General features: G+C 45.8%; 1 protein-coding gene across 2 annotated transcripts; it reads left to right on the forward strand.

The window, feature by feature from the left end:
• Nucleotides 1–721: 721 nt before the first annotated feature.
• vegfaa (vascular endothelial growth factor Aa) lies at nt 722–11,291 on the forward strand. Of its 2 annotated transcripts, XM_036539339.1 has the most exons (7): nt 722–1,430; nt 3,232–3,274; nt 4,776–4,972; nt 5,520–5,596; nt 5,703–5,735; nt 8,559–8,690; nt 10,376–11,291. In XM_036539339.1, the coding sequence occupies exons 1-7, from the start codon at nt 1,365–1,367 to the stop codon at nt 10,395–10,397; spliced, it is 570 nt and encodes a 189-aa protein (XP_036395232.1). In that variant the 5' UTR covers nt 722–1,364; the 3' UTR covers nt 10,398–11,291. The 2 variants fall into 2 exon arrangements, with proteins under 2 accessions (XP_036395232.1, XP_036395233.1); XM_036539340.1 differs by lacking the exon at nt 8,559–8,690.
• Nucleotides 11,292–11,614: the final 323 nt, after the last annotated feature.

An 11,614-nucleotide genomic window follows, 5' to 3' on the forward strand; every position in this document is an offset into this window, starting at 1 on the left:
ATTCAGTCATCAGCAAATTCACGTTGAGACGAAGAAAATATATTTATTTAAACATAATTGTTACAATAATAATCTCACATTCCAATCTCACAATCTCACATCTTACAAAAACCACCGACTGCTTTTTGTAGTTAGCAAAGGAGACACTGCTTAATGCAAGGAACCCCCAAATCCAATCTATCATTTGAACATCTATCCCAAAAAATTTTATTCACTATTCTGCAAAATATTTGCTATCATTAGTAATTTTGTGTTCTGTGTAGACATTCATAGTATGTGTAGAGTTTGCCACTGAGGGGCAGCGATGAGAGATGCCCTTATTTTTGTTACCTGCCGGTCACACGCCGACACTTTACCGGCTGACATTTCATTTTTAACATTTAAACGTACGCATCTTTAACATTTAAATGTATTCACCCTCTTCAACGTGCATTACTGTATCTTAGCAACGTTGCCGTTTTTATGCACCCATGACTTCGACTGTGCAAGTTGACAGCACAGAGCACAGCGGGTAAAAAGGCCGACAAAGCAACAGTAAAACAAGAAGTTCAATTTTTCACTCTCTCACGGTTATACATTATGGGTCAAGATTTTTAATGCTGTTTAGGGGACCGCAGACACAGCCGCCGGTTCCGCCCACTGTTCCGCCGGCCAATGGGAGAGCTCCGTTCTTTAGTTTGAGTCTCTCAGACCTCCTGTGTCTCTACAGTGTAAGCGGCACACGAGGACCGAGCTCAACGAAAGGGCGAGAGCTGCCGATCTCGGATCTTGGATGTCATAACGACCAAGAAAAAGGGTAAAATTTGAAAGGCAAAAAGGAACAAGGAAACCGAGACAACAGCCGTTTCGGGGAAGGAATTTTGATCGATCGATTTGCACCTGCATGTACTTCAGTCGGATTTTGCTTTTGTGATCATATATCGCTCATGTCTGCTTGCACCGGTTTAACGCTGCGAGAATAGTACGCGAAGTTGCATTTGGAGTTGCCTTTTTTTCTCCTGCGAGCACCCTCTCGGAGAGGGGTGATCTACCGGTTATGGGATATCTTCTGCGCAGCGCTACGGATCATAATCTCCTTTGAAGAAAAGAGTTTGTTTCAGAATACGGTATACACGAAACGCATTTTGGATTCTCTAGTTTGTGGATATCTCGACAGTCACAGACGACATTTGCGACTTATTTTAAAAGGATTTCTTTCAGGTGTCGGTCTATCCTGGTAGAACCGGAATGGAATTCATCCGACTATAGCACCTCCTCCTCCGAGAAATTCTTATAATTTTAGGGTTTGATTCCCATACTTGTGTTCGAAGCCTCTTGTCAGCTAAAATTTTGAAGTAACGACGTTCACCTTTGGAAATACAACCATGAACTTTGATACCAGTTTGGTAAAATTATTTTTCGCGGCACTTCTCCATTTGTCTACTGTAAAGGTAAGGTTTGCATGTGTTTGTATGCGAGTGGGGTGTTGAAAATCAGACCAATGAGAAAAACCGGAGAATGAATAGTGTCAATGTCTTATTAATGAGTACGTCGTCATTGCCGGTCCACCAGATCATTCCTTTTATTTTGTCCCGTTAGTAACGTTGAAGTAATCAGGTCACAACCCTGGCACCAGCGTCCAGAGGCATTCATTTGGCTTTGGTTTCTTTGCTTGTACGTCGTGTTTGGGTTATTTTTATTGATATTGTTGGGAACTTTCCCATCACTAATCGCCAAGGCCTGCTTATATTCGCTTTCTCGCTATTAAAGGTACAGCAACGTTTTGACATGATCTAATTGGAAATAGGGTTGCATATGACAAGTGACAGCTTTCCCCATTACGTTATGCATCTCATCCGACACAAGTCTAGCTACATTCCATCCTCTTTCCCCTTGACATATTTGTCCTCTATCGCATTATTATTATTATTATTATTCACACATTTACGATTCTAAATAATGTTACGCAGAATTGTTCTGGGCAATCTGTTGATCCTGCAGACATGATATTTCGCTATTATTATCAAGCTTTAAATTTATAGCTAGGGATTGTGATATAAGGTCTGTGTCATTTATATGTTACACGTCAAATAGGACTTGATGCAGTTCGAGGCTCTTCATCTAAGTAAAATCGGCTAAAACAGCGAACATCGTGATTTTAACATAAATTAAGCCATTTATTTTTTGTTATTTTGTGACGCAATGCAAGTTATGCGTAGCGAAACCTGGTTCAGGGAAACGCAGTTTCACCTTATATCTTGGCCGCCCGCAATGATCTCCCCTCGGGGCCCCGGGATAAAACACTTCATATTTCAGTAACGAACAAAATTTAATCCGACCCACCAACCGTATTTGCAACAACGAAAGATTCAATTTAATAAGTAACACTCTATCAAGATCTGTGAATAAAGATTCACAGCTTTCTCTCAACGTTCCAAATAAAAAGTCAAACTTTTACTCCTGTTCGATTACTTGCCCTTTACACCAAAAACAGGAGGTGTGTGTGCGTGTGTATGTTGGGGGGAGGTTCGCTGCACCATGACTTTTAACCTAAGCGGAGGTCGCAAAAATGAGTTAGTCTTTTTTGTGATTTACTTACCCGCACCACATTTAGAATATTTGGCATATTTTTATAACATGAAAATATATTAGAATGAGGTGAGAAAATGCTGTAGACGCCGGCCTCACCCGCCCCTTTGTTCAGGTCAAATTGACGCCTTTCTCACGCAATGTTTGAAAGATGTTGCGCTATGTTGTCCCTGCAGCGGTAACGTGACAGAGCCGTACGACTGTGCCCAGCCAGGTATTCACAATCAGCGATAAGGCCGCTCTCTGAAGGGAAAATATGCCGGGGAAAGTTTACACTGCGCACATTTCCTTGTGATCATTTATGTACTTAGGCGCTCTTTCAACCCATATTTAGCCTAGCTGCTGAAACGCGCAGCGCCGTACATTTTAAGTATGAAATCAATTAACATGGCTGTAGGCTACTTGTGAAACTGTTAATGGCTTACAGGGCATAAATAAAAATCATTTTGGTTTAAGTTGTCTTGTGATATTAATTATCTTGATGTGATAGATTCATGTTTTATGACTCCGGAAACGTCCTTACAACATGTTCATTTAGAAGGAATATTTACTGTTTAAGATATTTTAGCCTTGAAATTGTCACAAACGACACAATTGCGTGTTAGAATATAACAGCTCGCCCAGATAAATCTAATTTGAGTGTTTTATTTTGTCTTTTTTTAGAGTGCCCACATACCCAAGGAAGGGGACAACAGTAAAAATGAAGGTAGGTATTACAAACTTTCTCTTACTGCAGAGAATTTCCACGGATTTTTGCGTTTCTTTAAATAGTATCAAGTGAGTCTGCCGCCCCCCAGCGGGTATTACGAACACGGGTTCAAACTCAATGGAATCTGAGCGTATGAACCTACAACAAAAATGCATGTCGTGTGTCTTTTTAAATGCCTAAGATTGTTATTAAATATTATCAGTGAGGAGCAGCCCTGGGCTGAGAAGAGAATTCCCCGCTTACCCACAGTGCAAGAAAAACTTACAAACTGAGAGGTGTCACTGTCGGTAGAGTTTATTTATGGACACCGAAAGAAAGGCAAGGCTAGTCTGTGGCTTTTGTCAGAACAGGAGGTAACAGATCATCCAACAGCAAGTGGATCACATTCTGCATGCTCTTGCCACTCACCGTGTGGGTTGGTCAAACTGGATGACTTGAGTGGCTGTAGAGAGGAGCTGTGTCTTTCTGCTCCCCGCAGACAGGGCAGAACAGTGACCACAGGCAGAGAGCAGCAATCATTACATTACAATACCTTAGTGTCATTTAGCAATCATTCTTATCCAGAGTGGCTTACATGGTTACAGTTTTACATGTTATCCATTTATACAGCAATTTTGGGATAAGTACCTTGCCCAACAGCAGCAGTGTCCCAACCGGGAATCGAACCAGCAACCTTTCAGTTATGAGCCGTGCTCCATAAACACTACGCTACACTGCCGCCCCAGCAATCGAAGATAACAACAGCTCTGTGATCACAGACAGCACCGCACAGTGACTGGATTTAGTTACCGTGCTGGAGCTCTGATGGATCGAGACCGTGGGTCATATGTCTGTAGACATCCTGAGACCACCAGCGTCTGCGGCGCCTTAAAGGGCAGGGGGTGGCGGGGGTCACAGGCAGGGGGCTGGGGTAGTGGGGGCAGTGATTATTCTGGGCTGGGCGAGGGCTTGTGTGAGTTGGGACTGTTGTGTAGGGCTGTAGGGTGACAGAAGAGTAGACCAATGGGGAGTAGAATAGGCGTGCTCAGTCTCAATAAAGCCAATTTCACTGTTGTATTGGCAGAGCCGCCTGCCCGGTAGATTGGATTTTGTAATCTGCAACGCACAGAAAACGCCTCTACCTCTTCACTGACAAAGAGGAATGATCCTCCCATTCATCAGAGAGAGGGACAGAGAAAGAGAGAGGGAGAGGGATTGGGGGGAGCTGGGGAGAGAGAATTTCAATTCCAAGATAAATTAGTGTCCTTGGTGTCTCAGACGTTGTGAAATGCAGAGTGTGAAACGTGTGTGTGTGTGTGTGTGTGTGTGTGTGTGTGTGTGGGTCTGAGGGGACTGGCCAGTTCTGCAGTGTCACTCCGACAGACACTGACCCTCCAGGCCCCTTCAGGTGTTTTAAATGAGGAAGGACGATGGTGATGATGATATCAGTGATGATTGTGACAATGATGATGATGATGATGATGGTGAAGATGACAGCAGATGTTGATTCTCTCTGTAGTGGTGCCCTTCCTTGACGTGTACAATAAGAGCTCGTGCCAGACGAGGGAGGTCCTGGTGGACATCTACCAGGAGTACCCGGAGGAGATTGAGCACACCTTCATCCCGTCCTGCGTGGTCCTCAGGCGCTGTGCAGGCTGCTGCAACGACGAGGCGTTCGAGTGTGTCCCCACAGAGACACGCAACATCACCATGCTGGTGAGCTGTCCCTCCCTCTCTTCTCTCTCTCCCTCTACCTCAGTATCTTCCTTCCTTACTACCTCTCTCTCTCCCAGCTATCTCTCTGCTAGGCTCTTTCTCCCTCCCTCCCTTCCCTTACTCTATGTACTTATCTCCCTTCTTCTCTCTCACTCGCCATCCCTCTGTCTCTCTGTCGCCCTCTCTCTGTCTGTCTCTCCCTCTCCTTCCCTCCCTCCTTCATTCTCTCACCTCTCTCCTCAGGAGAAAGTCACGACTTAGCCCTGGCATGTCAGCTATGTTGTTTACCCCGCACACACTTCGCACGCCTGTTGATGCCGAGGCCTCGATTGGCTCCAGTCAGGCTGACTGTTGGCATGAGCTCAGTGCAGGGAGGAGTGTGATGCAGGAATGCTGTATAGCGTAGGCCCTTCTTAATTCTTACCCCATGGTCACTCAGTGGCCAGTGAGAGTGAGCAGGGACACAGTGAGCCAGGCCATGCCGTCGTTCTTTTTTTTTCTCTCTGTGCTGAATCTCACCTCTGCCATTTCTTGTGTCCCTCCACAGGTAAAACGAATCAGACAACGTGTAGCCCAACACGACTTTCAGTTGAGTTTCACAGAACACAAAGCATGTGAATGCAGGTGAGAATCTCTTACGTGCCTCGTCTGTGGACATGTGTGTGTGTGCGTGCATACACCAAGAGGGGACTGAATGGTGGGATGAAACTTTTCTGTTTTATCTTTCCAGACAAAAGAAAGAAGTGAAAGAGAAGAAAGGAAAGTAAGTGAATGGATTTTAAATCTTTAAATTGCGTGGCTTTGGCTCTGTAATAAATGTGTAATAGAGGTATATTAGTGCCGTAATAGATAGCGCGATGCTGTTATAGAGGTAGAGTAGTGCTGTAATAGATGACATAGAGGTCTAACAGAGGTGTGAAGTTTAGCTGGTCAATAGAGGTGTATAGTTTTAGTGCTGGAAAATAGATGATATGGTGGAAAAGATTTTATTGCTGTGAGAGAATTGCTGTAATGCTGTAATAGATGTGTAATTAATATACGAAGGCTTGTGATTTGGCAGTTGTGAAGAAGAGGTTGAATGCTTAGTGTTGTAATACAGGTGTAATAGAGGTGGGAAACGGCTAGTACTGCAGTAATGTGCATTAGCAGAATACAATGGATGGACAGTGCTCACTGGTGCTCGTCTGTCTGGCTATGAATCTGGTAGGGTCACTACTGGTCCCAGACACCTCTCTTTTAGTCCCACGTCTGAGCAGCTGGGGTCTTCGCTTATGACCTCACACATGCACTTGTCCCCGTGGGAGGAGCGATAGGGACCTCACACACACGCTTGCTCCTGTGGGTGGAGCATTAGTGACCTCACACACACTTCCCCTGGGGGCGGGGAAGTAGTGACCTCGCATACATGTCAACCTGAGGGGGAGTGTTGCTGACCTCTCACGCACACAGTCCCCTGGGGCGGGGCATTACTGACCACACAGGGTTGAGTCCTGCCTCATCTGCCAGCCAGCCTTCTGTTCCTATGTTTGCATTCTCTGTGTTACTGATCTCAGATCAGAAAACAAGATGGCAAACTCCTTTGACACCAGTGTCTTACAACTGCTGTCTGTTCAAACAAACTGTAAAAGAAACCAACACACTGCGCAGGGGAGAGAGGGCCCTGTGCTGGGATCAGTGTAAGGGAGAGATGACCCTGTTCTGCTGTCAGTGGAAGTGAGGGAGGGCACTGCACTGGGATCAGTGTAAGGGAGAGAGCCTTTTGTGACTCCTGTTTCAGTTTTCATTTGAAAGGTTTATTTCTTATTGGTCACTTGAGCACTTTGTATCATTCCCACGCAGGCTCTCGGAGCCTCACGCCACCTGCGTCTTCCCTGACTGTCTGCAGTTGCTCAAGTCTGACCTTTGACCTTTGCTACTTCCAGATTCTAATCATAGCAGCAGGTGTTACGCACTTAACCTATTTTTATTTTTAAAGTTGTAAATATTGGCAGAAGCCAGGGCTGTTGACATTGCATAGAATGATTACGTAGAGTGCATAACAAAGCGAACAGGGTTTCTGTCAGGTCTTAAGCTTAGACAAGAGCGTTTATGTAACCCGCGCAGGGTAAACCCTAGGTTAAGGGAAGTAAGGGCCTCACAGAGAGGGATAGGACCACTTTAACTGACGGGCCTAATGAAGGAATACAATTTGCATGCTATAACCTCCCCTTGTGTGCGATGGCTATTTTCCCCTCGAGGGCAGAGCACTGTCTCTTCCACGTTCTGTGTCAGCGGGCAGTTTCCCTGCGAGGGGAGTGCCTCTCCAGAGTGGGACGAAGGTTTTTCGCCCATTTGGGCGACGGGCTCGGGTGCAGCCCCCTGCTTTTCGGCTGCCACACCTGAAGCCAAAATAGGAAGGAGAGACTTCCTGAGCGATGCCCCTCCACTGAGACGTGTCTGCACCTCTTTGCTTTCTTATCTTCCAGAAAGTGGCGGGGGGGCGAAGGCCAAGCGAGAAAGAGGAGGAAAAACAGGGGGAGAAAGTGGCACTCGTACGTCAGCCATGCGCACGCTGTGTTGCACCCGAGCTCGCACCTCAGCATGTCTGTCTTGGCCCTTAAGTTAATTTGGGAGGAGGTCTTTTGTTTCCTGTAAAAAAAATCACCATTCCCTCAGCGCAATGTTCTTTGTCTGCCTTTCATTCTGCCTGAGAGGCAATAAGTCAGAAAGGCGAGGTGGTTCAGGTGGTAATCTAGGCATGGCTGTTTGTCAGTGGTACTAATCCCGGCTGTTGTTGTTCTGGGCTGTTCTGTGCATTTTTCGATCGCTGCTCTGCTGTGCTGTTCGGACTGGGTGTTTCAGGTAGGACAGTTGTTCTGCAGTACTTTCTCAGGTTTGACGGCTGTTAAAACATCAACTGGCTGGTGTGTCGCATTCTTTTTTAAGGTGTGGAGCAGACCTCTGTGTGAACAGAGCGCTCCTTCGGTGCGCACCGCTCTGTGTCTCTGCCTTATGCGCCACTCCACAGCATCTTTAAGCACCAGAGACATTTGTTTAATTGTGTGCAGATGTGCACCGAGACATTGATTGTGTGCAGACCGGAGAGAAATGACTTGGATGAAAAATACTACTACAGATCATTCATGTTAGGTGTCATTGGAGACACCACTGCAACTACTGGGGACGGGGGCTGTTTAATGTTGCTGCTTGTGGCCAAAAGTACACTTCTGTTACCTATGTATATGTTTGTGTGTGTGTGTGTGTGTGTGTGTGGTGGTGGTGTGTGTGAACGTAAGACCATTTTGCTTTTTTTAGCTGTCACACTATAAAATCCTCAGCCTTTGCCCATCCAACCCCTTGCCCACTCTTGCCCTGTCTCCACCCACTCCTCTCCCCACTCCCCCCTTCTGCTATTGGAGGGCATAGGAGGGGCGTGACAAGGGGTGTGGCTATGTTGTGGTGGGGGATGCCTGTTGCCTGTTGGTGGGAGCAAGGGTGGTGTTTAAGGAGTGGTGCATGTCTGTCCGTCTGTCTGTCTGTCTGTTTCTTTCTCTCTTTGCTGGAACGCTGTAGCTTAGACTCTTTCTCCCTTTTTGCCTTTTTGCAGCCACTGTGAGCCTTGTTCAGAGAGAAGAAGGCGCTTGTATGTGCAGGACCCACTCACCTGTAAATGTTCCTGCAAATTCACACAGTTACAATGCAAGTCCAGACAGCTTGAGTTAAACCAAAGAACTTGCAGGTTTGTTTATGTAACGTTACAATAAACAACATATCTCTCTGTCAATCGATGCAAAATGTCTGTGAAGGGAAACGCATGCTTCTCGCTGGCTTGGAAAGCTTCTGTGTGTGTGTCTGTGTCCCGCGGTGTGGAGCGCTTGCTGCCCCTCTGCTTTCTGTTGCTGCTTGATGTCAGAGCCGACTCATTTGGGTCCACGAAGTGCAGGACCACACAGGAGGGTCCAGCTGTCCTCCAGCTATGCGGAAGGTTCACAGTGCACCTGCATCAGATTACGGCCTGCATACCTGAAGGAGATTACACCTGCTTTAGGTTACAGCGCTCTGACTGCAGGTGAAAGCGTACCTGCCGGGCAATTACAGTTTAACCGCTGAAGATTGCCATATTCCGTCTTCAGATTTACATGCTTTGGATTACAGTGTGACTGCTGGAGATAACAGTGTAAATGCTGTAGACTACAGTATATCTGTGAAATTCAAAGTGTACCAGCAGGAGATCACAGTATACATACTTCAGTGTACATCAGGGGTGGCCAGCCCTCTCCTGGAAGGCCACTTGTCCTGCATGTTTTAGATCTCTCCCTGCTCCAACACAGCTGATTCAAATGATCAGTTTGTTATTCAGCAGCTTCAGGAGTTCATAACGAGTTGATCATTTGAATCAGCTGTGTTGGAGCGGGGAGAGATCTAAAACACGCAGGACAAGTGGCTCTCCAGGAGAGGGTCGGCCACCCCTGTTGTACATCATACTTTACAGAATGCACAGAGTACCTGCTTTAGATCACCTTTTCAAGATTCCTGTATGCTTACTAGATATTATGGACTACCTGTAGGTTGTGGAATACTACTTGTAGATTACAGTATACCAGAAAAATATTTCAGTATACCTTCTTAAGTTTAAACTATACCCTCTGTAGATCAAATAAATGGCATCAAGCTGCAACAACCTGCTGAGTTTGATCTTAAGCATATTCTTTCTGCCTGTAACATTTTCCCCTGATACACTCTTACAGCTTGTCATCACCCTGCAATTGTCAGACAGTCACAGCACTTGCACCACGCAGTGTGAGATGGCTCTGTTTTCCCCTGTAGATTTGTGTGAATTGCAGTATGTAATTTAGACTTGTCCTTAATTTGTCCAGGGGCGATTGCAACAGCTGATTTATTGCAGTAACCCTCACTCCCCACGCATGCATGTTGATGTAATGAGAGATAGGAATACGTGGACAAGGTGTTTTGTGATTCTGAATTTGGGGACGTAATTTGGGGGATGTAATTTTGGGGATGTAATTGCTGTGGTAGCTGTTAGCCAACCAAAGCCAGGGGGGCGACGGCACGCCGCGCTCCTGGCCTCTCGTGGTCGTGGTGACGCTCGTTAGCATGGTGATCACTCTAATTGAATCCTGACACCTTTGTTTGCTGGCTAAAGACAGTGCCAGAGGTCACTGGGCCATGGACTGTTTAACTGCTTCTGGAGGAATTCATTGCTGAACCCCGACCCTGACCCTGGCCCCTCGCAAACAGCGCACTGTGTGCGCTACCCTTGAGATGGCCGGGGGTCGTAAATTCAAAGTCCCGTGGCAAGGGCTGTTCTCCAGAAGTGGGGTGACGTCATGTGACCCAGGCCACACTCCATCTTGGGACAGCAAAGCAAAACGGCCTAAACGGTGCTTTTCCTTGTCGTTGCAGATGTGACAAACCGAGGAGATGAGAGGCGGGTACAGGGGGCTCGGACATGAAGGAGGATTCTCTGCACGGCACTTTGAACTTTGAACTCTGACCCCGCGTCAGAGGGACGCATTCCCTGGACACAGACTGAGGACAGAGGGAGAGAGAAGTCATCACGTTCTTTATTCTTTAAACATTAATATATTTAAAGACAATGACAATATTTGTATTGCTGCTATAAGGAAAAAAAAAGTAATATTAAAAAGACTCTACAGACAAGCAAACGAATGCGCCAGCGCATGTCGCTGGTGTGTGAATGGGACTCTGTTTTGTTTCTTGAAACCGTTCAATTGATGTGAAAGTTCACTGGATATGGGTCTGCGGTGGATATAAGCGGCATCAAAAGAAACAAAGGAGAAGAAGAGCTGTACTTCATCAAGAGGCGTGGTGTAGACCTCACCGCCCGACCGGGAGAGAAACACGGAGCGCCTCTCTTTCAGAGGGTTGGAGGAAGGCTGGCCGTCACCATTAGTGATGTCACTTCCAGCCAGGTGTGAAGGTCTCGTTTCCAGTTTGACTAAAGCCCAGTAGGACTGGGAGCTCAGAAACTTGTAAAGGGATATTAATTGTAGGTATATATGGAAACTCTTGAGATGAAATGACTTGACATCATTATTCTTCAAGGAGCAGTGGAATTCACTGACACTGTAGAAATGGAAAGCCTCCATTTGCTTGTGAATTATTTCTTTTTCCAAAGATAACATTGAACACACCTGTACAATTAGTAAAATATGGCAAAATAACTATCTTTATATACATACCTAATATCCCTTTTTGTAGTTCATTGCATTTAATTTATAATGTTAGAACATTTTCATTATTCTGTGTATTTAATTTGATCTATTTATATGCAGTGTTATATTAATGTTTTGCTTTGTTTGTTGCCTGGCCATGAGAAAATTGTTGACGCTTTTTTTTTAAAAAAAAAAAAAAAGAAAAGAAAAAAATCACTTCGACATTCCTGAAGGAGCTGGTTTTTACGGAGTGTGAGATTGGGTTCAGTAGTCTGTGTCTGCAGCATGGCTCAGACTCCCCTATGGACCGTGTGGGCGCTTATGTTGGGTACCATGTTCTGTCCATGTGCTCACCTTGTGGCGATGTCGACGTGTGTGTTCATGTTGGGGCTCACAATGCATTCATGTCAGTGTGCCTTTGTGTTGTGCTCAAATTATGCCCACGCTGACCTGTGTTCATGCTGGT

The sequence above is a fragment of the Megalops cyprinoides genome, chromosome 10 (genome assembly GCF_013368585.1).
Source record: "Megalops cyprinoides isolate fMegCyp1 chromosome 10, fMegCyp1.pri, whole genome shotgun sequence".
NCBI classification, from domain to species: domain Eukaryota; kingdom Metazoa; phylum Chordata; class Actinopteri; order Elopiformes; family Megalopidae; genus Megalops; species Megalops cyprinoides.